Source organism: Carassius auratus, chromosome 47 (assembly GCF_003368295.1).
Source record: "Carassius auratus strain Wakin chromosome 47, ASM336829v1, whole genome shotgun sequence".
In the NCBI taxonomy this organism is placed as follows: Eukaryota; Metazoa; Chordata; class Actinopteri; order Cypriniformes; family Cyprinidae; genus Carassius; species Carassius auratus.
This window is the reverse complement of record NC_039289.1, coordinates 7,865,042-7,890,186: the sequence shown is the minus strand read 5'-3', so window position 1 is coordinate 7,890,186 and position 25,145 is coordinate 7,865,042. Positions and strand designations below refer to the sequence as shown.

The following is a 25,145-nucleotide window of genomic DNA, read 5'->3' as shown; positions in this document are numbered from 1 at the left end:
AAGGAAGGAACACAATTAAATATGAATCCATATTCTGTGACATGAAAAGTCCCTGTCTGATGCCACAAACAGTCACTGACTTGTACGAAAGCCTAACCTCCACACACAGTGATGTTACAGCTTTGGGTTTTCCTCATGAACAAATGAGAAGAGAAAAATCACCACTTCTTCTCTCAGTAGCACCAACACCCCGAGAAGAAAAGTTTCAGACGTGTTATGTTTGTAAATTTGCTGAATGAGTGTGCAACGCTTCTCGGTTTTATGCATCATTAGCAAAACATGGGGCTCATCAGAATGTTAAGAGTTCTTCCGAGATGCCAGCGTTCACATACGCCGCTCTCCCAAAGCATCTTTAAAGAACATGAGTATTCCAGATCTGTACACTCGGCTGAGCCGAATTAATTCACTAAGCTATCAAATTAAAATCTGAGATCCGTGGTGAGAAGAAACCAAGGTATATTGGGTAATATATATTTGAATAGGAAGCGGGGCAGGTTTAATTAGCTCAAACGTTTTGATGGATGTTTACTATTCAGGTATGGGATAACAGTAGTATATATATTAAATTAAAAACAAACTAGGTATTATATGGAACTTAAAAATTAGGCAGACTGAAATCAGTTTCATTTGAAAAGCTAAATAAGTATGAAAATCTTTTTACATTTGTGACATGGTTTACTTACAATAAATTTTAACCAGTTGCATTACTTGATTTGCATATATATCTTTAACTATAAATATATATAGTTTGTGTGCGTGTATTATTTAGGTTTTTCTCATCAGAATGGTACAAAACTTGGTAAAGGTTTTGCCACTTGTTATTGTGAACACAAAAATAATAATTATCCAAAAAAGGTTCAAAAAGTTTAAACAGTCCAAACTCCTTATGGTCAAAAGTGAATATATTAGAAATGAATAGGAAATTAATTTCATCTAGTGGAAATGTCTGGTAATTTACCCAAACAAAATCTTACTGAAAGCTCAGTTTTTGAGATATCAGTCACAAATCTGGAACAACTCTTTTGATTTATTTGTTAAAAAAAAAATTAATAAAAAAGTGTGCACATGAGGGAATGGCTGCAAAACTTGGAATCAAGTTTAACAGTAGTTAGCTTTCAGCACACTAAATCATTTATTGTGTATTTTACTTAAAAATTACTTTAAAAAAGTTCAAAATTAACTAAACACCCAAACAGACGGTGTGACCCTCAATTCTTCCACCCACCACAAAACCACACTTTTTCTCGCAGAGAGCTGTCAATAATTCAGATGGACCATGCAGTACAGTGGAGTCCTATTGACAGATGCACAGTGGAGAGCACGTGTCCTGCCTGCCGTGAAGGCCATTTGGGAGTCAACCCCAACTCTGGCCTTGTCCTGCAGCCCTCCTCTTTAATCACAGGATGATCAGCTGACCAAATGAGCTCCAACTGAGAGCATCAGCATCAAAGGGAATAGCAGATGCATATCGAGGAATACAATGCACAGGTATTGATGATTTTCAATCGAGGCCTCGTGACCTCAACAGCTTGCACTGCCCCCACCCTCCTCGAATCCCCCATAACCGATCGACTGAAAGATTCATGCTCTCAGAATAAAGGAATTACATGCACACATATAGGCCTTTCATACAAAATAGATCAATGAGGATCAATGGAAGATGGCACAAGTGTGCAAATTACGAATTCAGCAGTTCAGCACTGCAGCTAGCTTTCGATTGTCTACTAAGACAATGTTTACACACACAAAAATAAATGAAGTGAAATTAAGGTCAATAAAATGACATAATATTTTTTGTCCCATCTATTAAATTATAAAAAAAATACATTAAAAATTGATTTCATGAAATCATGGCTTGAATATATCTCTACTATGATGAACATAAATTACTATTCTAAATTACAATTAATTTTGATATTCTGGGGGGTGGCATAAAGGCAAAATGTCAGAGAGATGCAGCTGTTCTCATATTATAATGGAGAAAAAACTTGGAAAAACCTGCCTCACAGATTATGTAAGGGATAATGTACATCCAGACGGTTTTTATTGTAGAAGGGGGGGGGGTCTTTTATCACTCTGAAGGGGATTATTCTGTGATCACAAACAGCTGGATGTACATTATGCCGCTTATTACATGGCTACTTGCCACTAAGTAAATAATAAGACACAAAATACAGAGGGATAACAGACCTCAGAATGTCGAGACTGACCAATCAGAGTCAAGTATTCCACAGAACCATGTGATAATAACATTTAACAAACTTATAATTAGGGATGGGCGGTTTTCCCTATTTAATGGTTTATTTTGAATTGAGTGTTTTGCCACAATTTAATTTTTGTTTTTGTTTTTAAATCGAGGAATCGCGATTTTTGAAATATTGCCAAATGTTAGAATTAGACACTTTGACAATATGCCGGTGATAACAGTGAAGAGAAAAGAATGATTCAACTGCATGTCAACCCATGTAATTAACCGCTCATGTGTGATGCTTTGTGAAGGACCATAAATTTAGCGCTAGGCATCATACACACTGTGCTTTTGTTTTGACAAAGATGTGACGCGGGCAGTGGAATAGGCAAAACTTGCAAGAAGATAGGAGTGAATTTCTTTTAACTTGGGCACCATGTTTTTAGAATGGCATTTCATGCATGAGACACTACAAGAGACGCAAGCGCAACAGTCAACCACATCTAGGTTTACAGAGATAAAATAATGGAAAAGTAGCATGATCTAATAAAAAAACAACTACTGCATGTCTGATATTACATGTTTGCATCATGACAGGCTGAGATTTTCTAAAATAACTTTGCTCGTATTATTTCTGAAACATAATATGTATAAGACAAGTTTGTACAATATGCAATTGTAGTTTTTGCTTCTTTTCTGAAAGATATTTAACAAGTGATTTGATTAACATTTATTTACATCATGTTGAAAACTTTGCACTGCACTGCACTTTGAATAGAATAACTATATGGTTAATAAAGTGAAAGTAACTTGAAATGTAGTTTACATTCTGGAAAAATCGAGATTTGAATTTTTTCCAAAATTGCCCAGCCCTACTTATAATATTAGTTCAGGTTGTAAAATGTCAAGTTATGCAACTTTACAAAACTGTGAAAAAAAAATTCATAAAATGTTGTAAGAAATAAATTAATAATACAAATAAAAATGGAGGGGAAGGGGATTTTCTTTAATTGTTCTTATTTTCTTTATCATTAGATAAAAAATTAAAAAATAAATAGATGTAATATCATACATAATACATTTTATTTTAAATAAAATGTAAAAATGTAAAGCTTGAAAAACAATTAGATTGTAAAATGTAATTTTTTTCTTCAACTTTTCTTCATTTTCTTTGAAGACATGCCACAGACACTGATAAATATATATAAAAAAATTGTTGCCACCTTTTGATTTTTAGAGTTACTTATAAACATTTCTAATACACATTGAGATGATCAACTGAAAGCTTGAAAACTTTGCAATAATGAAAGAAAAAGAAATCCTCCTTTACTGTAACATCACAGCAACTGCCGGCGGGTTTGCCGATCATCAGATCTGTCACTCAAACAGATGTCAATTCATCACCTCCCAGCTATCCACCTCCACTAGGTCATGTGACCTGCTGGAAGCGGGATAAGATGAAAGTCTTCGTGTACCAAAGCGCAACAGTGCTGATCTGCTCAAGGCCGAGCTCGGACCTGGCTTTAACAGAAACTTAAGGGATCACAACTGTTCCTCGTTTGCCTTCTCCCTGCACTTGGCTGACCCATGGCCACTGCTAAGCAGGGCGGACTGATCACACTGATGGGCCTGGTGCTTTATGGGAGACTAATTAGTGCCAAGAAACACTGTCTCCAAGCAGCGGTGAACTCAGATTGTTGTTTCTCAGCCCCCGGGCATTTTGGGAGGTGTAGCTACTGGTAAGCTTCCTCCCAAAAAAGCAGCAAAAGAAAAAAACAAACACTCAGGGGATTGAAGGAATAGATGGGTACCGGACTAACAATGTGTCTATTTCCAAACTGTGCCAGTGTGAATTTGCGCCAGCTTGTATGTGTTTACACACCAGTTTTTGGTAGTAACTAGTACAGTATTGTTCAAAATAATAGCAGTACAATGTGACTAACCAGAATAATCAAGGTTTTTCGTATATTTTTTTATTGCTACGTGGCAAACAAGTTACCAGTAGGTTCAGTAGATTCTCAGAAAACAAATGAGACCCAGCATTCATGATATGCACGCTCTTAAGGCTGTGCAATTGGGCAATTAGTTGAATTAGTTGAAAGGGGTGTGTTCAAAAAAATAGCAGTGTGGCATTCAATCACTGAGGTCATCAATTTTGTGAAGAAACAGGTGTGAATCAGGTGGCCCCTATTTAAGGATGAAGCCAACACTTGTTGAACATGCATTTGAAAGCTGAGGAAAATGGGTCGTTCAAGACATTGTTCAGAAGAACAGCGTACTTTGATTAAAAAGTTGATTAGAGAGGGGAAAACCTATAAAGAGGTGCAAAAAATGATAGGCTGTTCAGCTAAAATGATCTCCAATGCCTTAAAATGGAGAGCAAAACCAGAGAGACGTGGAAGAAAACGGAAGACAACCATCAAAATGGATAGAAGGCTAACCAGAATGGCAAAGGCTCAGCCAATGATCACCTCCAGGATGATCAAAGACAGTCTGGAGTTACCTGTAAGTACTGTGACAGTTAGAAGACGTCTGTGTGAAGCTAATCTATTTTCAAGAATCCCCCGCAAAGTCCCTCTGTTAAAAAAAAGGCATGTGCAGAAGAGGTTACAATTTGCCAAAGAACACATCAACTGGCCTAAAGAGAAATGGAGGAACATTTTGTGGACTGATGAGAGTAAAATTGTTCTTTTTGGGTCCAAGGGCCACAGGCAGTTTGTGAGACGACCCCCAAACTCTGAATTCAAGCCACAGTACACAGTGAAGACAGTGAAGCATGGAGGTGCAAGCATCATGATATGGGCATGTTTCTCCTACTATGGTGTTGGGCCTATTTATCGCATACCAGGGATCATGGATCAGTTTGCATATGTTAAAATATTTGAAGAGGTCATGTTGCCCTATGCTGAAGAGGACATGCCCTTGAAATGGTTGTTTCAACAAGACAATGACCCAAAACACACTAGTAAACGGGCAAAGTCTTGGTTCCAAACCAACAAAATTAATGTTATGGAGTGGCCAGCCCAATCTCCAGACCTTAATCCAATTGAGAACTTGTGGGGTGATATCAAAAATGCTGTTTCTGAAGCAAAACCAAGAAATGTGAATGAATTGTGGAATGTTGTTAAAGAATCATGGAGTGGAATAACAGCTGAGAGGTGCCACAAGTTGGTTGACTCCATGCCACACAGATGTCAAGCAGTTTTAAAAAACTGTGGTCATACAACTAAATATTAGTTTAGTGATTCACAGGATTGCTAAATCCCAGAAAAAAAAAAATGTTTGTACAAAATAGTTTTGAGTTTGTACAGTCAAAGGTAGACACTGCTATTTTTTTGAACACACCCCTTTCAACTAATTGCCCAATTGCACAGCCTTAAGAGCGTGCATATCATGAATGCTGGGTCTCATTTGTTTTCTGAGAATATACTGAACCTACTGGTAACTTGTTTGCCACGTAGCAATAAAAAATATACTAAAAACCTTGATTATTCTGGTTAGTCACATTGTACTGCTATTATTTTGAACAATACTGTACATCCCATGGGATCAAGCATTGTGTCATTTACGGATTGCTGCTACCCATTCCAGGTGGCCCAAGTCACCTGGTTAAGAGGAAACCAGGACCAAAAAACTAAACACAAAATGCCCACTTTTGAACGGGCCTCTGCGATTTCACTAGATCTGGTATGTAAGATCCTAAGCTGTCGATTGCTTAAAAGGACAGTTCAGTTTATTGTTAAACCTAATTGAACTCTATATTGAACCAAATTGATCAGAATTAGCAAAAATCAATTTGAGGATAAAAAAAAAAAACCAAAACAAAAAAACAGTAACTTATGAATCATATTCATTCACTCTCAGTCCAAACATATTTACCTCTTGTATTTAGATATTTCGGCTTCTAAGCCTCAAAATGAAAAAGAGAATGTTAAAGTATAATAAAAATTGTATCGTATGAGTCATACTGTATGTATTACAAGTTTTCTGAAGCTTTGCATTTTTTTTTTTAAACAGACCACAATCTGTAGTTATTTACTGAAAATCCATCCACAGTAGCTCTTCTAGGTACATTTATGAGAGCAAGAGTTAGTAATGTGTAATTTATGATTTATAATTCTTTTTAATGAATGTAATAATCTTTTTTTTTAAATCAATTAGTCCAGTTCACAAAACTGTGTGAATGACTCGTTCACAAATTGGTTGATTTGGTTCTAAAATTAGGGCTGCATGATATTAGGAAAAAATTACATTGCGATATTTTATTTTTCTGCGATATATATTGCGATATGAAATCTAATCTAATTTTTTCTTACAAACAAAAATGGGGTGAGCAGATTTACATTCTCATTTTAAATGATTTAAACATCGACACCATCGTGTCAATTGATTAATATGCGCGAGGGAAAGAGAGCAAGACAGCGCTCGTGTTGTTTGAAACGCTCTCTCTCTCTCGCGCGCGCGCACTCTCTCTCTCACATTCGTCAAGGGCCGGGGAGCAGCTGGCCCGTACAGTTAATGAATAAGGGATCAACTATGACAGCCTACATCGCACATCCTTGCGATGTGACTATCGTGGATTCGTACATCGCGATATCGATGCTTAAACGACACATCGTGCAGCCCTAAAATGACTCATAGATTCAATCACTGCTAACTTTAATTATAACAGCTCACTGGAGGTGAAAATTCTTAATGAATAGCAACTTAAATTAAAAGGTTACTGTATGAATTCAGAAAACTTGGAATAGAGTCAAATAGACCACTTTTATGGTGCTTTTGTGTCATTTTAAAGCTTGACAGCTCAAGTTCACATTCATTATACTGAGAAGAGAGGCACAGATGTTCTTCAAAAATATACCATTCGTGGTTCATTGAAAAAGGTTTGGAATGACATGAGGGTGATTAAATGATGACAAAACTTCCAATTTTGGTTGATCTATCCCTTTAAGGTCTAAACATTTATCACAGCCGAAAAAACACAGCTGACCTCCTTGCAACTTCATCTTCAATTTAGACTGATAGCTGAAGAGAAATCTGGTTCACTGTGTCATGGAGAAGCGTATGCTATTAAAGCCTAATCAAAGCAGCCAGTATAATTTTGTAGCAAGAGCAGTGGATGTTATTTAAAACACATGTAAATGTCATTCAAATTTCCTCATTAGCTCGGGGACATTCTCCAGGTATGCTTTGTGGAAGCCATTTACCTCAGAGTACAAAACCATATTGTAATTTTCACGACAGACTGCAAGGTGTAGGATTGCGTCTCTCAAAAGGAGACAAACAGCTCTGGGAGAAGCTCGGGAAGAGAATGGGAGAGTTAGGGAGGGTTGGGGTGTATAAACGGAGGAGGGGGAGTGATGGGATGGGTTTCTATACCTTACCTCATAGAGCAGGCAGCCTAGCGACCAGATGTCAGATTTGAAGTTATATCCGTTTTCGTGTATCCGCTCGGGAGACATGTAATATGGGGTGCCCACTGGAACAGAAAAAAAAGACAGATAGAGACAGAGAGAGAGTTAGGCTGTCTGGTTTGCTTTGTGAAGAGTTCATCCATGGATGCTTCATTGACAAAGGTTTCAGACTGAGGAGTTTTAGATGACTAAAGAGAGATTGCTATCAACAAACTCAGCGATGCGTGTGTATAGTATGTAGGGAAACACATTATAACCATTAGTACACTACCGTTGAAAAGTTTGGGGTTAGTAGGACTTTATTTTTGTTTTTTAAAGAAAAACTAATTTTATTCAGTACGGGTATATGAAATTGAACAGAAGTGACAGTAGAGATATTTATAGTGTTACAAAATATTGATATTTTCTACTGAATGCTGTTCTTTTGAACATGTCAAAAAACAAAAAACAATACGTATATTGTGTCGTGACTAGCAAACCAGCATTATCAGAATGATTTCTGAAGACCATGTGATACTGAAGACTGGAATAATGATGCTGGAAATTAAGCTTTGCACCACAGGAATGAATTACGTTTTAAAATAATTTCAAATAGAATGCAATTATTTTAAATTGTTAAATGATATTACAGATTTTAACTGTAGTGTATATTGACAGTGAAGTATGCATTCAAACTTCAAACTGCTAAGGAGTGGCTTAATTTTAGGACTGGGCATACATACTATATATCAGGGGTCGCCAACTGGAAGACTCCAGTCCAAATAAATTTTCTAGTAAAATCAAATTCATATCAGGCACAGCAAGGTCCAAGAAAGTCTTAATTATGATTTCAAGAGGTTTTAATTTTGGGGATGGAAAGACAAGAATTGTGATATGGCTTAATATTACGATTAAACTAAACTAAATATGAGCGACGGCATTTCTCAAACTCCATGTTCTGGGGAAACCGCTATAGTTCTGCTGTTCCAAAAGGGCCTCCTGCTGGCAGAGAATGAATCTGCATTTTCAATAAGCCGCTCTGCTGTTTTTGTTCAGACCAATGTGATAATCATCCCATGTTTTTACACTGCAAACATGCAGTTGTAAATGTAAACTGGTGGATTGGCAAGAAGATAATGCGTTACCAAAATGTAAACAATGACAGTAAAATATATTTCTATGTTATTTAATATAACTGATTTATAATAATTGTTTAAATGTTATCCTAACATACATTACTTTTTGTTATTACAACAAAACCTGAGGTGAGTCTCTTTGACTGATTCATAAAAAAAGACATATGGATTTTGATTCCCATAATTTAACTGAAAAACCAGTTGAAAACACAGAAACAGAGACATTTCTGCTTAATGAACCTGTATTGTACGTCTGAAAACTTAAAAAAATGTTTCAGAATAACAACAATACTATTTTCGAACACCTTACTACAACAAACATTACATGTAAATGTATTTAGACTAATTATTTAAAGATAACACTAGGGCTGGGTGATATATCTAATGATAAGCTCATGCGCATCTAGTCAGTAAATCTGGTTCCGTGATTACCGCTAAATCGCCATCACCTGCTTATAATTGGAGCGGCATTTAATAGACAGAGCCATAGATCATTTACAAGCTACGCAATATTGCGTTCATTATCAAAGGCGATTCATCTGCGATAATGAAATGCTGCTCCATTTAAAAGCAGGTGATGGCGATTTAGCGGTAATCACGGAACCAGATTTACTGACTAGATGTACATGATCTTATCATTAGATATTTCGCCCAGCCCTAGATAACACCTAGAAAAGGAGCTACTGTGCTATAACATAGAACAGAAAGAAGAAAAAAATACAGACACAATTTACTTGAACAATGGCAATGAAAAAAAACACATTCATTTGGTATGTATGATGCAACTAACATGATCTTGGAGAAGAAAAAAAAGAAAGAAAGCAACCTGTGTAATTTGAGAACAGCAGTGTTTTGACGGTCAGATTATGACTTGTAGAACAACTTTTACAGATGGAGCCGAATGTGAATGTTCATGAACGGCTGTAGGTGGGTGGTTTAGAGAGACTGCAAGTATGTGTACTGGGGAATGGAAATCTCAGCTTACATGCGAGGAGATTTTAAATTTCTCATTCACTTCTCATTACAAAAGAACCTCAGTGATTTACAACAGGAGCCATTCAACACGGCCAAATGAAACTTTAATCAATTCACTGATGTTTTTCCCTCTCTCTCTACTCTTTGACGGTCTTTGAAATTCAATAAAATCAAAACAGCCACTGTAGAAAAACCGTCTTCGATGGTTCTACCAGCTTCACCACAGGAAAATTTAGGTCCTATCTGATGATTTCACACTGTAGTGCAGAGTAATGCGTGACAGCTAACCACCAATGTATAATGGTTTGGTTTTGTCGTTCGATGCTCTTCAAAACGTTTTTCCTAAATATCATTTGTGTAGCTTATTTTGAAGTATAGCCAAGAGAGTGCATTGGGGGCGGGATTATCTGTTGGCTTGACCAATGGAAGACAATGGAAAAGTTTGGGAAACCCGTCAAAGGTAAACAAAGATTACGTGCCGTGATGTTGTATATTGTATTTTGGAAGGCACTGAGAATAGCACTGTGACAGACGTGAGACTGAGAAGACCATCAGGTTGATTAGTCTGTGGCCCTGCAAAGAATTGTGGGTAATTGGCAGTGACTAATAGCTATCAGACAAAAGAGCGGGACCCAAGAGGCCAGTCAAACTCCCCGAGCTGTACTCCCCGAAGCCGTGACAAGCTCCTTACTGTTCAGTGACTGTGGCCAACCAGCCAGGCACCATGAAAGATTGATGACAGAAAGGGGTAAAACAAAAAAAGAAAAAAGAATAAAAGTAAAAAAAGCAATATGACAAATGCTCGCAGTTTATGAAAGTTTAGCCTTGGCACAAGCAGCTCAGATCTGACAAAGTGTTAAGAAGTCTCAGGTGGAGAGAACAAGAGCCAAAGCGAAACGTCTCGACACCAAACGCTGTCAGGATGGTTGGGTGGGTAGCAGGGCTGAGGTTGAAACACTTGCTGAGAAAAACACAAGCAAAGACTCGGCCTATTGATGCAATCAGTGTGTCAAACCAAAAAAAGCATGTTAAAAAGCAATGTTAAAAAGCATTTTCTTTTATACAAGTAGAAGGTCAAACAGATATTGAGAGCTGCCTATGAGAGATTCCAAATAGCATCAGTGAAATCTGACTGGTCAATATCATTGACTTCAATGGCCAAAAGTGCCAAACCAGTAAAAGCTTAATTTTTCTTCGGAACACAATTTAAGATATTTTGGATGAAAATTGGAAGGCTTGTGACTGTCCCATAGACAGCCAAGTAAATTACACTGTCAAGGTCCAGAAAAGTATGAAAAGCATAGACAGAATAGTCCATCTGCCATCAGTGGTTCAACCATAACGTTTTGAAGCAACAGCAATACTTTTTGTAACGCGAAAACAAAAATAAACAACTTTATTCAACAATTCGTCTCTCTGCATCACGAAAGCAGCATACCCTTTTCTGTGTCAGCTGTGGCACAAGGATACATTTTCGACATACATTTACACTTTGTTTTAAACGGAAAAAAAAACAGAGCATCCATGTGGCACCTTCTCTCATGTTAACAGTTTCTTAAATGCCTAGCATTACAGAGCAACTACTCCAGCAGCAGGTCAAATTAAGAGTGCATTACTTATTCATGCAAATAAATCGGAGTTGTGTTAGGATTCATTCAATTTTCATAAATTGTGACACTACAATACATTCTTTGAAAAACGGGTCAGATACTTTATTGAACAAAAGGAAGAGATTACCGTTGACTCTCAATGGTGTGTTAATTACGCAGAAATCCACAAACATGCTTAATTACTAAAAAATTGGAGGATTAAAAGAAGAATCTGTTTAGTCCAGTTAACTCCTCAGACGTCTGAGTTAAAACGGCACTCTCAGTCACCTCAAAACCCTCCGATGAGACGCTAGCATGCAATTAGCACTAGCTCTTAGAATACGAGGGTTTGGGATTATTTTAATTGTTATTTTTCTTTCCAATCCAATTTTTTTTTTTCCTCAAAAAGCCTGTTTCAGTTCACCTCTCTTTTTCATTTAAAGGCTAGGAAGCCTCTAGCGGGAAACATAAAGAGGACCTATCTTTCCTTTCTTTCAGACTTGCTCTTTGTTTGTATCTGTGGACTGCGGAGCCACTCGGAGACGGAGTTAAAAGGCTAGGGCTCGGCTTCTTAAGAGAAGAATTGACAGCCGTGGAACAGCACTTCCCGGACCTCCATCCAACGCACATCCCAGAGTTCTACCGTGGTGGTTCGTCTCATTACAGGCTGAACTGTCAACCCCCAAACCAGACCGAAGCAACCCTGCACCCTCCACCCCAAACCGCCCCCATGCAGGGAGAGAAACAGAGAGGGGGAGAGGTGAAGCGACTGTGAGGAGCGAGTGAAAACAGGAGCGGGAAGCTTTGGTCTGCCCGCCCTGAGGGAGATACAGATCGAAGGTCTCTTTGCCCATGGGTGAATTTAACCTGCCATGTAGACACTCATGAATTTCTTACCCTGCTATGGCTCAAGCTTCAGCCTTCATATGGAGAGCCAGAGCCTATAGGACAGGTGACAGAGAACCGCAGGAGACTCTCTCTGGCATATGTGTGCATCATACCTACCTGTGCGTCTTTATGCTCGTTTGTACATTCCTACTGTCAATACTAAAACATCCCGAGAGAAGAATTCCAGGCGCTCGGATAAATAAATAAGTAGGTAGGAAGGTAGCTAGGTATATAACTCTACAAAAGACAAGTGCAACTTCGGTGGTATGATTCGCCGATGCATTAGCGGTTATAAATCATGCTGGGGTCTTAAAAAAGCCTTGTTAGGGATCCCTAACATGGCAGTCTGTAAATGATACCATGTGGCACAGGCCCCGAGAGCAGGAGCGAATGGATGATGTGGTCGCACGGATCCACCGACTCCTCTGGTCCCCGGGTGACGCAGGCACCATTAAGACATGATTAAGGACAGCCCTGATTAAGCCCTTGTGGAGACTGTAGCTTATCCTAAAAATCCGGACTTCTGCACGAGGGAGCGGAGCATCCTGTAGAGGGCGCTGTGAGTTCAGCTTTTAATGCGTTTCTAGACTCAAGTGTTGTTTGCAGTTGAGGTGAATGCTGGAAGCTTGCAATGTAAGACATGCTGCAAACTTAGCTATTTATAGACACTTGCTAAACATTTTTTTTTTCTTATTTGTCGACATTATAGTCATCATGCACTGTTATAATACATAATGTTATACTCCTAAACACAGATGACCATTTCACATATACATACTGGATTAATATATGCCATTTATATAGGTTTCATATTGTAGTTTTTGAATACAAGGGAGTAATTAGAATCTATTCTTGTGTCCTAACAGTGTTGTGTTTACTGTAACCTGTCAGCAGCAGCCCATCAATTGTAAATGTAGAAACAGTCCAGTTATCATAATTAGATAAAAACTGTCATACATATTTTAAGTTCATTTGCACATTTTATAAGGAAAACTTGAGTCAGTCAGATAGATGATCAAAACTCACTGGCATAATGCTAGATCGTCTCTAGATATTTTAGACCATAGATATGGTCCACAGTTCTCCACTTAACCTAACGTAGTATAATAAATATAAAAAATAATCACAAAGTAAACAAAAAAATATAAATAATTAATTAATAAAAATTATTCGAATATTTTAAAAGATTTAAATAATCTTGAAAAATTGAATTTTGAATTAAAATGAAAAAGACAAAAATCCTAAAACTAATTTTAACTAGTAATAAAAACATACATACATATATATATATATATATATATATATATATATATATATATATATATATATATATATATATATATATATATATATATAAAACATGGTCAGTAAAACAGATAATTTAAAAGGTGAAAAATAGATAATTCGATTTTTAAATACAAGTTATTTTGGCTAAAGATTATATTTTACAGTTATTAAATTACTAGTATTTTTAACTGAATAACTGAGCGTTAAGTGATGGTAAAAGATGGATAAATAAAAAATAAATAGTGTGTGTGTGTGTGTGTGTGTGTGTGTGTGTGTGTGTGTGTGTGTGTGTGTGTGTGTGTGTGTGTGTGTGTGTGTGTGTGTGTGTGTGTGTGTGTGTGTGTGTGTGTGTGTGTGTGTGTGTGTGTGTGTGTGTGTATGTATATATATATATATATATATATATATATATATATATATATATATATATATATTCCTTCTTCAAATATAACCAACAATAACATTGATTATCGACCTTACTAGCATTTCCTAATGCATATCCAAAATGGAGACCTATGATAATGTCACCAACAATATGATCTTGGTGAAAATAATCTTTTTACAATATGAACTGCTATAAAGCAGAAGACAAGCTGTTAACTAATTTGTATACTGTTGAAATGAGATTTTAAACAACAGGTCATCAGGAATATAAGGCGTGTAAAAAAAACAGCTCCTCCTCGGGCAACGTAGCCAAAAGTTGCTCTGTCACCATAGGGTGTCCTGGCCTAGCGTAGTTAGGGATTCAAGACCCTGTCCTCATCCAGACATCATATGTGTGGAGCAGGGTCATGGGGTCAAGGCAACAGGAAAGGCCAACTGCTCAATGAAATGGATACAGCCGCTGGCATGCTTTTTTCTCAACTGGCCCCAGGGGCCGTCGGGAAGGCGCTTTTTTATAACAGACACATGGTTCTGCTCCCAGCCAGCCCTAATGAAACACATCCGGGCCCTACTGAGTAATTAAAGGTCCTTTTCTGCTGCATTCAATGCTCATTTTCCCATTTTCCATGAAGGACAGAAAGAAACGGACAAGGAGGTGGGAGTTGGGAGCACTTACCTAAAGAATGAGCTGCAGTTGTTTTGGAACTGAAGAAACGTCCCAAGCCTAAGTCGCCCAGTTTCACCACTCCAGTGGCTGTGATGAAGACGTTAGCGGGTTTAATGTCTGTGGAGAGAGAGTAAATGAGAGTTTTAACGACTGATCACCATAACAAAACTAAATCTGCAACCTTTTTTTTTTTGTACAATGAAGGTTAATAGAGCTGTTACTAACAATTTGGATTTTTTTTCTTCTGCTGGCCCAGTCAGGTCAGTTGATTTGATTTTATGTGACCTACCAACATTTTTAATGTCCCAAACAGAGGAAAATTATGCATTTTTCATTTTTATACTTCCAATAATTATTTCTATTGTACTAGTTATTTTATTATATAAATATTATATTGCATTATATAAATATTCTATAATATTTAACGCCCCATGTTATATTATATTTATATAACAAAATAACAATAAAAAAATAATTTTAAATGATATTCTGATTTCTGGTTGTTATTTTATAACATTATATACATAATATAAATTATAGAGATATTAAATTATACACATTACAAAATGTATTTGTATATATACATTTATACATACACACACATAATTCTTATTTTGTGCAAAAAATGGATGTGAGAGATCAATAGTGGTACGATTTTCAGAGGCAACACAGCACTTTTTGTTGAGCCCTAAACAAACACAAGGGGCAAGTACATTACTTTATGAATGACGCATTCAAATACTGCGGAAAACTGCAAATCTTTGCAGATTGTGTGAAAACCTGTTGATGGCCTATATAAATGTTAGGAAATGTTTAAGAAAGGTTAACGGAAAGGTTAGCATTAGCAAGGTATTATGCATCACGATGACTTTCAGGAGACCAGCCAATACACAACGGTTCTGGAAGCATGTGCTCGTGTTTGATGTCAGACACCTCTGGACATGAACTTTTCCAACAGTAATATATACATACAGGCCAGGTGGTTAAGAAGAACAAGATCCGAACTGACTGCCGCCAAGAGTTTACAATCAACAAGGGAAATGATCTGAAATGTAAACCCGTGGCTTGCTGTAACCTTTACCAGTTCTGCTAATACACAGACTCACACAGGTCTTGTATGTTACAATACTTCGGCAAGAGTTGCATAAATTCATGGGAACTGGAGAAGATGGTCTCGGTCGCCATGGACAGTTGCGTCATCTTGCTTGTTTTCAAATGGCAAGAGGTTGATGCAATGAGCTCTGCAGTGTGTCTGGTCAAGCTTGTGCATAGCAAAGACCTTAGAGTATCGTCTCAGAGCTGATGAGAAGCAGATGGGAAGTGGAACCAGTTTTTTCTTCACAACATACAATATAGTACAATGATGATGAAGTGGGGGGGGGGGGTCAAATGACTGCACAGGTGCATCTCAATAAATTTGAATGTCGTTGAAAAGTTATTTATTTCAGTAATTCAACTCAAATTGTGATACTCGTGTATTAAATTCAATGCACACAAACTGAAGATGTTTAAGTCTTTGGCTCTTTTCATTGTGATTATTTTGGCTCATATTTACCAAAACTCTCAACAAATTAGAATGCTTCATAAGACCAATACGAAAAAATTATAACAATTGCGAATTGTTGGCCTTCTGGAAAGTATGTTAATTTACTGTACATGTACTCAATACTTGGTAGGGGCTCCTTTTGCTTTAATTACTGTCTCAATTCGGCGTGGTATGGAGGTGATCAGTTTGTGGCACTGCAGTCAAGCACACCAACACGATGGTCATTTAACCAACGTTTGATGCTTTTGGCAGTGTGGGCAGGTGCCAAATCCTGCTGAAAAATGAAATCAGCATCTTCAAAAAGCTGGTCCGCAGATGGAAGCATGAAGTGCTCCAAAATTTCTTGGTAAACGGGTGCAGTGACTTTTTTCAAAAAACACAATGGACCAACACCAGCAGATGACATTTACTCCAAATCATCACAGACTGTGAAAACTTAACACTGGACTTCAGGGAACTTGGGCTATGGGCTTCTCCACCCTTCCTCCAGACTCTAGGACCTTGGTTTCCAAATAGAATACAAAACTTGCTCTCATCTGAAAAGAGGAGTTTGGACCACTGGGCAACAGTCCAGTTCTTTTCCTCCTTAGCCCAGGTAAGACGCCTCTGACGTTGTCTGTGGTACAGGAGTGGCTTAGGAATACGACAACTGGTAGCCAAATTCCTTGACACGTTTGTATATCTTGACCCCAGCCTCAGTCCATTCCTTGTGAAGTTCACTCACATTCTTAAAATTGATTTTGCTTGACAATCCTCATAAGGCTGCGGTTTTCACGGTTGGTTGTGCATCTTTTTCTTCCACACTTTTCCTTTTATTCAACTTCCTGTTAACATGCTTGGATACAGCACTCTGTGGACAGCCAGCTTCTTTGACAACGGATGTTTGTGGTTTACAATCCTTGTGAAAGGTGTCAATGATTGTCTTCTGGACAACTGTCAGATCAGCAGTCTTCCTCATGATTGTGTAGCCTAGTGAACCAAACTGAGAAACCATTTTGAAGGCTCAGGAAACCTTTTGCAGGTGTTTTGAGTTGATTAGTTGATTGGCATGTCACCATATTCTAATTTGTTGAGATGTTGGTGAATTGGTGGGTTTTTGTTAAATGTAAGCCAAAGCACCACAATTAAAAGAACCAAACTACTTAAATTACAATTATTTGTTTTGGTAGTTTTACTGTTTTGACAGTTGCACTTTTGTAAAACTTCAGATTAGTCACAATTATCTTCCAGATAACCCAACGACTAGTCAATATTGAAAAAGACAGTTCTCCTCACCAGAAAGCACATGGACATACAGTATACATATCACAATCTATCAACTTTTTATCAACTTGTCCACCCTGATGAACATCATTGTGAGTTTTTTTATTCTAAATTCTGTTTACATGGTAAACGTTATTTATCCACCTATTAACCATCTTCTGTCAGACTTCAACTTTCACATTTACCAGTGTTCAGTGATTTTTTTTTTTTGTCACCAAATTTCCAACAATTTTAATAGGAATTCACAAGATCAGGAATCTTGAATGTTTTTTCAAGTTGGTAATGTGGATTGTGTGCTTTACACAAAAAAATAACCTTTTTAGTTTACAAAATTTAGCAGGAAGAAAAGTCGCAGAAAAATTTAAGTTTGCGGAAAATGTACTCACCCTCAACCCATCTAATGTAGACGAGTGTTTCTTCATCGGAACAGATTTGGAAAAATTCAGCATTACATCACTGACTCAACCAATGGATCCTCTCCAGTGAATGGGTGCCGTCAGAATGAGAGTCCAAACAGCAGATAAAAACATCACAATAATCCACACCACTCCAGTCCATCAAATAACATCTTGAGAAGTGAAAAGCTGCATGTTTGTAAAAAACAAATCCATCATTAAAATGTTTTTAACCATTGCTTCTGGCGAAAACACGAGTCCTCTATCCATAATATTGTTTTCTCCAGTGAAAAGTTTGCCTTGTCTGATTCAGGAGAGAAATATGCACAGATCAAGCACTGTTTACAAGTAAAAACATTTCAAATGGTTTTAAACATATATGTCAGTGGATTTTGAGGACAACAGGGGATTGACTTTTTCCACTGGTATTATTATGGACTCGTATTTTGATTTGTATTTCTGGCAAGAAGTTACTGTTTAAAATTGCATCAGCTTAATTATGGACCTGTTTCTTACAAACATGCAACTTTTCACTTCTTGAGATGTTATTTGATGGACTGGAGTGGTGTGGATTATTGTGATGTTTTTATCTGCTGTTTGGACTCTCATTTTGATGGCACCCATTCACTGCAAAGGACCCACTGATGAGCAAATGATGGAATGCTGAATTTCTCCAAATCTGTTCAGATGAAGAAAAACTGGTTGAACTATTCATTTAAGAGTCAGTGAAAGGGTAAGAATTTTTTTTTGTTAAAATTCCCTTAAAAGTCTATTTCTACATGTACATGTCACTAGACGTGTGTGTGTGTCTGTGTGTGTGTGCACGTGTACCTCTGTGCATGACACGGCGGGAGTGCATGTGCTCCAGTGCACTACATAGCTGAACAAAGTACTTCCATACTGTCTTCTCAGGAATCAGCCGTTTTTGTTTCTTGAAATGCTGCAGGCAATAAACAAATAAATAAATAAATATGCTGTGATGACAGCATAGACTTTTCATAGACACATGCAATCTTCGTCAACCCAGAACACCAACATTTTACTTTAAATGTTTAAAAGCAGTCAAACTGTTCACCCTACCTAAATGAGCATTTGAAGAATTACGATGTCTTAAGATGTAAAGTGTCTTAAAAGCTCAGTATGGACCCCTAACCACTCTAAAAATAGCACAACAGGATGACCATGAAGGGCTCTGGGTTCGACTATAATCTGATGCAGGCACTAGATTGAAACCCTTCAATAAACTTTCCTTCCCTTTTCATTTGAAGCAACTGCAATGGAAAACATCTGAAAATTGTGAGTACAGCAGGAGCCTCATGGGGAAACAAACATTTGGGGAGGCTTTCAAGATGCACAACAAGCACTGAGAAACATCTCCATGAATCTGATAGAATGCAATTTAATTTAGCAAACAAGATCATTACATTACAGATGCACAATATATCTTAACATTAGTTACTGGCTGTAGTTACTGGCTGATATTTGTGATTCTATCAGTCAATACAAAGTATTAATTAGCCAAAAAACGTATGCTAAAGATCACAGTTTAATTTCAAACATTTATTAATATTGTTTCCAAATACATGGTCAATATATTATTTATCCATTTTTCCAAGTTGAATTTTCAGCATCATTACTCCAGTCTTCAGTGTCACATGATCCTCCAGAAATCATTCTGCATGTTTATTTTTTTAAACAAATGAACAGCAGTGTGTATATATGTTTAAATTCACTAAAATACTGTAAAACATTCATTGTATTTCTAACACTGTTAATGTGGCGTGACTTTCAATCTAGTTCTTTGTGAATCCATTATCAGAACAATTCTCTAATGAATTACCAATGAATTCAATTCAAAGTACTTACACAGACAATCTGCTCATAAATCAGATAAAATATATATGATGCAAGGGTTTAAAATTTTTATGTTTGCACAATTATTTTCCATGACTGCTGTAAATTATCGAAAGAAAGATTTTACTGAGAAAAATTGGACAAAAAACCCCAACCTGACTCCTTTTAAATGTTAACATGTTTTTAATGTAGTGGGATTTTCACTAAAAAACATATTTGCACAGACCAATCATCTCTGGTTTCTCTTAAACACAGATTTCAAGTGTGTTTGGCATTACATTTCACCTATTCCACAACAGAGCACACCATTTTTTATTTTTTTTTAAACAGATGTTTTATCATCACTGACAATTCTGCTCAGTACTTAATCAAGCTAACATATATTATTCTCCTATACCACTGAGTGGGATACAGCATCAAATTATCCTTTTTAAAATTCTGCAGTGATTCTAAGCTTTTAGCACGGTGTTGTCCAGCGCAGTTGCTTTAGAGGTCCACGAGTGCACGACCTCGCTTCAAAGCAGAAACTAATATGACGTTACGTTATTAATTCAGACAGAATGAAGCTTGCTTAGTCAAAACGACTCCGTAATTATGACCTTTTCACATGCAGTCTCAATAAATGAGGCTCCGGCAATGAAGTAAACCTTCTTGTCGAGGCAGTTAAAAGAGTTCGGGAATTGTTTAACAAAACAAAAAAGGTTATTTTAGTGCGACGTATTACATCACTGGGCGAACGCTCACTCTGGTCATTTTGAGCCTCGTCCTCACTCGTACCTCTTCGCAGAAATGATCAGAACGGTGGTGAGCGAGCGAGCGGACTCAAGCCCCAGAAAACCTTGGCCCACATCCAAACAAAGCTGGTGGATCTATTCTTCCCCTGCCTTTCTATTTGCATATCAGAGGGCTGTTTGATGTCAATGAGGGAGAGCGGCAGCCCCCTCTGTGCCTTTAAAAAGCAAACACGGCACATGCAATATTCTGTAAGTACATGCAAATGAAGGGGCCATTTGATTTCATTTGAATTCCGAGATGGACAGAGAGAACTAGGGAGGGGGTTGACAAAAAAAAAAAATTCAAAAAGAATAAAAAGCTTCTGTTTTACATATGGTTCAATGTTCGTTCGTATAATGCTGAGCGGATTAGCTGCTGTATACACCTTTGGAGTGGCACTGTTTAATAAAAAAATAAACTAATTAAAGCTCTGCAGAGCAGAAGGGCTGAGAAATCCAGCGGCGCGGTGGAGCAGACCGAAGTCGGGATATCTGCGCAAGCGTGCATTATGATGCATATGTCGAAGGCATCATCACACGAATCCGTCCTGTTCCTCATTTACTGACACAATTCTACTGCAAACGCTTTGTTTGTGCTGGTAATGATTTATGCAGGAGGAGATTTGGAAGTGAGGGGTTTTACATGCAGACCATTAAATGTGGAGCATCAGGTTGTAAATGCGAGCTTCAGGGTTGTCAGGAGGAAACAGGATGACTGAGCGAATCGAACATGTGGAAGCTGCATGATACGATTGGTGTAACATAAGCAAAGGTATCTTAAAACATGGTCGGATGTATATCATTTTACCTTTGGTCAGTAGTCTAGCAGCTGGTATGGTGGGAATACTCTGGAGGAGGAAAAAGGAAACCGCTGACAAATCGGCATGTGTCCTTACCTTTATCATTTGTGAGAGGTCCCCGGCGTCTGCGAGTTCCAGTACTATATTTAGCTCGTTCTCTTCAATGAATGACGCGTGGTATTTAATTACATTGGGGTGGTTCAATTGCTGTGTAGAACAGGGACAGAGGAAAATGGCAGAATGTCAGTGACTGTTTAAATATTAACAAGACTCTGTGGGTCAGGGAAGCCTGCAAATAAGACTGCGACACAAACCAAAGCAGATGCTTGTATGAAGGTAAACGTGATATTATTAGAGTTAGTCTGCGCTCTTCAAAATCAAATGACTTGAATGGAACACATTTAGGACTACTGTGGTAATATCAGAAAAAAAACTGAAAAAAGGGTAACAATTAGGGTTGTCAAATAATTTGTGAAGTGTTAATTATGGTATAAAATTTAATTAAATAAACTAAATAAACTCCAACAATGTCCAGTCAAATAATGTGTGTGTGGGTGCATTTGTATGTGGGTATGTATATATACATACACACACATATACATAGATAAATATTATATAGTTATTATTCAATTATATATATATATATATATATATATATATATATATATATACACACACATATACATAGATAAATATTATATAGTTATTATTCAATTATATATATATATATATATATATATATATATATATATATATATATATATATATATATATATATATATATATATATATATATATATATATATATTATTTTACAAAAATACATCATCAGTGAGACAACATTTTAATCTAGACATTAATGCTCTACCTCTAATTACCTTCTGAACATCTTAAAACTATTTGAATTATGTTCTTAACAAATGGTATTCTGGGTGCTCCAAATTCAAAAAGCCCATCTTGAAGTCCCTGCATAAGACTTGGCCCGTACACTCATTTAATTTATGTCCAACGGATTTCATCATCAACCAGGCAAAATGTACAATATATATCTGACAATAACAGCACAGCTCAAGCCACATGCTTTGATATATCCTTTACATATGTAGCACAAACAGTGTAAGATGAAGTTTAACACTAAGAGAGATGGGTTTGTTCACATCTCTTAAATATGAGCAATAGCATAAGTGATGATTGTCCTAAAAAAAAAAAAAAAAACAGCTAATAAACAGAAGAAAACAAAAGCACTAAATTGCTTTTGTAGGCTAGCCAGCAGCAGTGCATGGCAGTACGAAATGGTCCCCTCCGCCCTAGCCTTCAGCTTTAGGCTGTTTCCTGTTGGTTGGTCAATAAGTTGCAATCGGTTCTTGCACTAAAGACAGCTGTGGGGGTGGGGGTTGCAAAATAAAAGGAAACAAGTGTATCAATGAGAAGCGAGACAGGCAAAGACCCTCGCGAGTGGGAGGGTGTCGTGCCCACGCTACGCACTGTGACACAGCAGAGGGGATTATTAAAGAAATGTTCATGCCCCACGCTGATATAGGGGAGGACGTGCACGCCTCTGTCGCCATCCTGTGACTTTCGTTAGATGTATTTTTGGATCACACAGCTTCAGTGAGTGTGTCAACCCCATTCTTGCTCCCCCTTAGCTGGCACATCCAATGTGGCGGACATGAAACGCAGCATGATGTTGACTTTAATCACGTTAAACACTATAATTTCACTCTTGTTTTCAATTGGGAACAATATTAACCCAACCCTCTGTTTACGACGACGCCAATTAGAATGACAACTATATTATGAGAAGCCACACTTGTGCGTTCTGTTAGTGATTTCGCAATCCCGTTGCTCCCTCTCAAGTCTTGAAATGCTAATAGTTGAGGCTTCGAATGGACTGCAATATAAGAGGAAGAAATCAACTGAGGGCGGTTACGAAATTGGTATGATACAAGTGTTTGCGATTTCTCAACGTAAAGAGCAAAACATTTCTGCATAACAGTGAACGTTTGTTTACGATGGGAAACGGGAGTGGTTTCAAAGTGACAGAAAAACAAATAGACATATAGGCCGGGGAGGGGAGGTCTCCCTCATTATTTTGATTTGTGACTCTTTCTTATTTTCCCCCAGCTTTGTCCACTGAGGTAGAAGGCATGAGCCTGTGTTCTATACAAACGGCTTGTTAGTGGCTTGAGGAGAGCTGGTTATAATGACTAAATTCATTAGCGCCGGAGTAGAAATTATTGTGGAAAGGAGACAAAAAAGGGGGGAATGAGAGACAGGAAGAGGAGGAGTAACATGGTAGGAAGACCAGATTTATGGTACTCTCTGACCCGAGCGCATTCGATTGGCAAAGTGTCATTAAGAAGCGTGACGTTGACCTTTATCACTCCGCTAGCAACGTGACCTCTCCACCCTCCACCTCCGCTTCCTCCAGTGGGAATAAATGTATCTCAGGGGGCTTGAAAGTGCCACTTTGCTTCTTTCTCTATTCTCATAAAGAGTCTGGAGGTCGCCGGGTCACTTTACTGTCAGTTGCCACAAATATTGTTCAGAAGTCGATGATATCCAGCATGTGGGAAAAGACAAAGCCTTTTGAATCATTAGCTTTGTTTTTGAAGTTGGCCGAAATCCGACAACTTCTGTAGAAAACACATGACTTTGGGTCACTTTGTTGCGGGAGATCACCGTAAGTGTGAACAGCGCTTTAGTAAGATAACTACTGTATATACAGTACAAAAGAACAAGCATATAAAAAATAGCATTGAGAAAAAAGGCAGCAATTATCTCGTCTCAAAGAAGATGGAGAATTGGCTCCGCAATGGATGCAATCAGAGCCAAAACAATTAACATGACAACACCGAGAGAAGTGTGTGCGCTTGCGTGTGTTTGTGTGTTCAAGGAAGGTTTATCCGACAACCGATTCAAAGACACAACAGAGCAGAGTGAGAATCCAGACACCTCAGATCAGCTAGACGTCAGCTCTTATTGGAGTTGTCATTAACTTTCGTTAGTGCTTGTGCTACCGCAAGCAGCAGCCTGTTCAAGGTGTTTTGATGGTGGTTTGATGAAATCATTTTTTATTAGAAAAGAAAAAAAAAACATGTTAAGAAACATCAAATGACTCATGGGAGAACGTGCTAAATGTCCTTTATATTGTAGTGTTACCTGCATACTCAAAATAAATAAATACACAGACATAAATAATAAAAAAGTAGTCATACATATTTTAAATGTGAAGGCAATAATCTAATAATAAAAATAATAATAATTATTATTACTATTATTATAATTAATAATGAATGAATAAAACTATATATGGATAATTATATAAAGCCATTTATCATATTTATTGCTCTGTGCCCAAATAAATAAACACAAATTCCAAAGTGGAAAAACTGCTTGCCTTAAATGCTTATTGTCGAAAAACTGTATTTTGTGGCACTGCAAAGAAAATAAAAAAATCTTGGCCTGAAGGAACAACACAAAAAGGACCGTGTTCTACAACAGAAAGCGAGAAGAGAACGGGGAAGAGAAAGAAAGAGAGAGAGAGAGAGAGAGAGGGGTGGGGAGAAAGAGCTGAAGGTCTAATCCAGATCAATCTCTCTCTCTCTCGCTCGCTCTGTTTCTCTGGTATCAGGTCTCGGCAGAGGCACCTTTAGAGATCCTAATAGCAGCACATGGTGTTGGTCTCTTTTCTCTGGTTTCTTACCTTCAGGAGATCTATTTCTTTGATGCAATCTTGCCGAGCTTTGGCATCCATCAAGTCGAATATCTATCAAAAGATCAAAAGGGAGAGAGAAAGAGAAAAGAGTAAGAGACATAAAGACAGAAAAAGAAAAAGCAAGCAAAAAATGTTACTGGTACAGGGTGGTAAAGCAAGAAGGAGGGGGTCTCACTGAAACCCAGGACCCCCAAACTCCTGCCCCACCACATCTACACCCCTGCAGCCTCAAGCATCCCTATTTTCCCAGATTCACCTGTGTTAATGGCTCAGGAAAACTGTGCGAGAA

The 25,145-nt window shown here is 37.5% G+C and overlaps 1 protein-coding gene across 1 annotated transcript in view; it reads right to left on the bottom strand.

Moving 5' to 3' along the window:
• Nucleotides 1-25,145, bottom strand: part of nek7 (NIMA-related kinase 7) — a 66,259-nt gene that overhangs the window by 11,197 nt on the left and 29,917 nt on the right. Inside the window, exons 4-8 of the mRNA XM_026236028.1 lie at nucleotides 24,845-24,907; nucleotides 21,235-21,345; nucleotides 18,543-18,651; nucleotides 14,517-14,624; nucleotides 7,573-7,667 (exon numbers count right to left, since the gene is read on the bottom strand). Of these exons, the coding sequence (XP_026091813.1) occupies nucleotides 7,573-7,667; nucleotides 14,517-14,624; nucleotides 18,543-18,651; nucleotides 21,235-21,345; nucleotides 24,845-24,907 (486 nt within the window). The remainder of the gene's footprint in view (nucleotides 1-7,572; nucleotides 7,668-14,516; nucleotides 14,625-18,542; nucleotides 18,652-21,234; nucleotides 21,346-24,844; nucleotides 24,908-25,145) is intronic.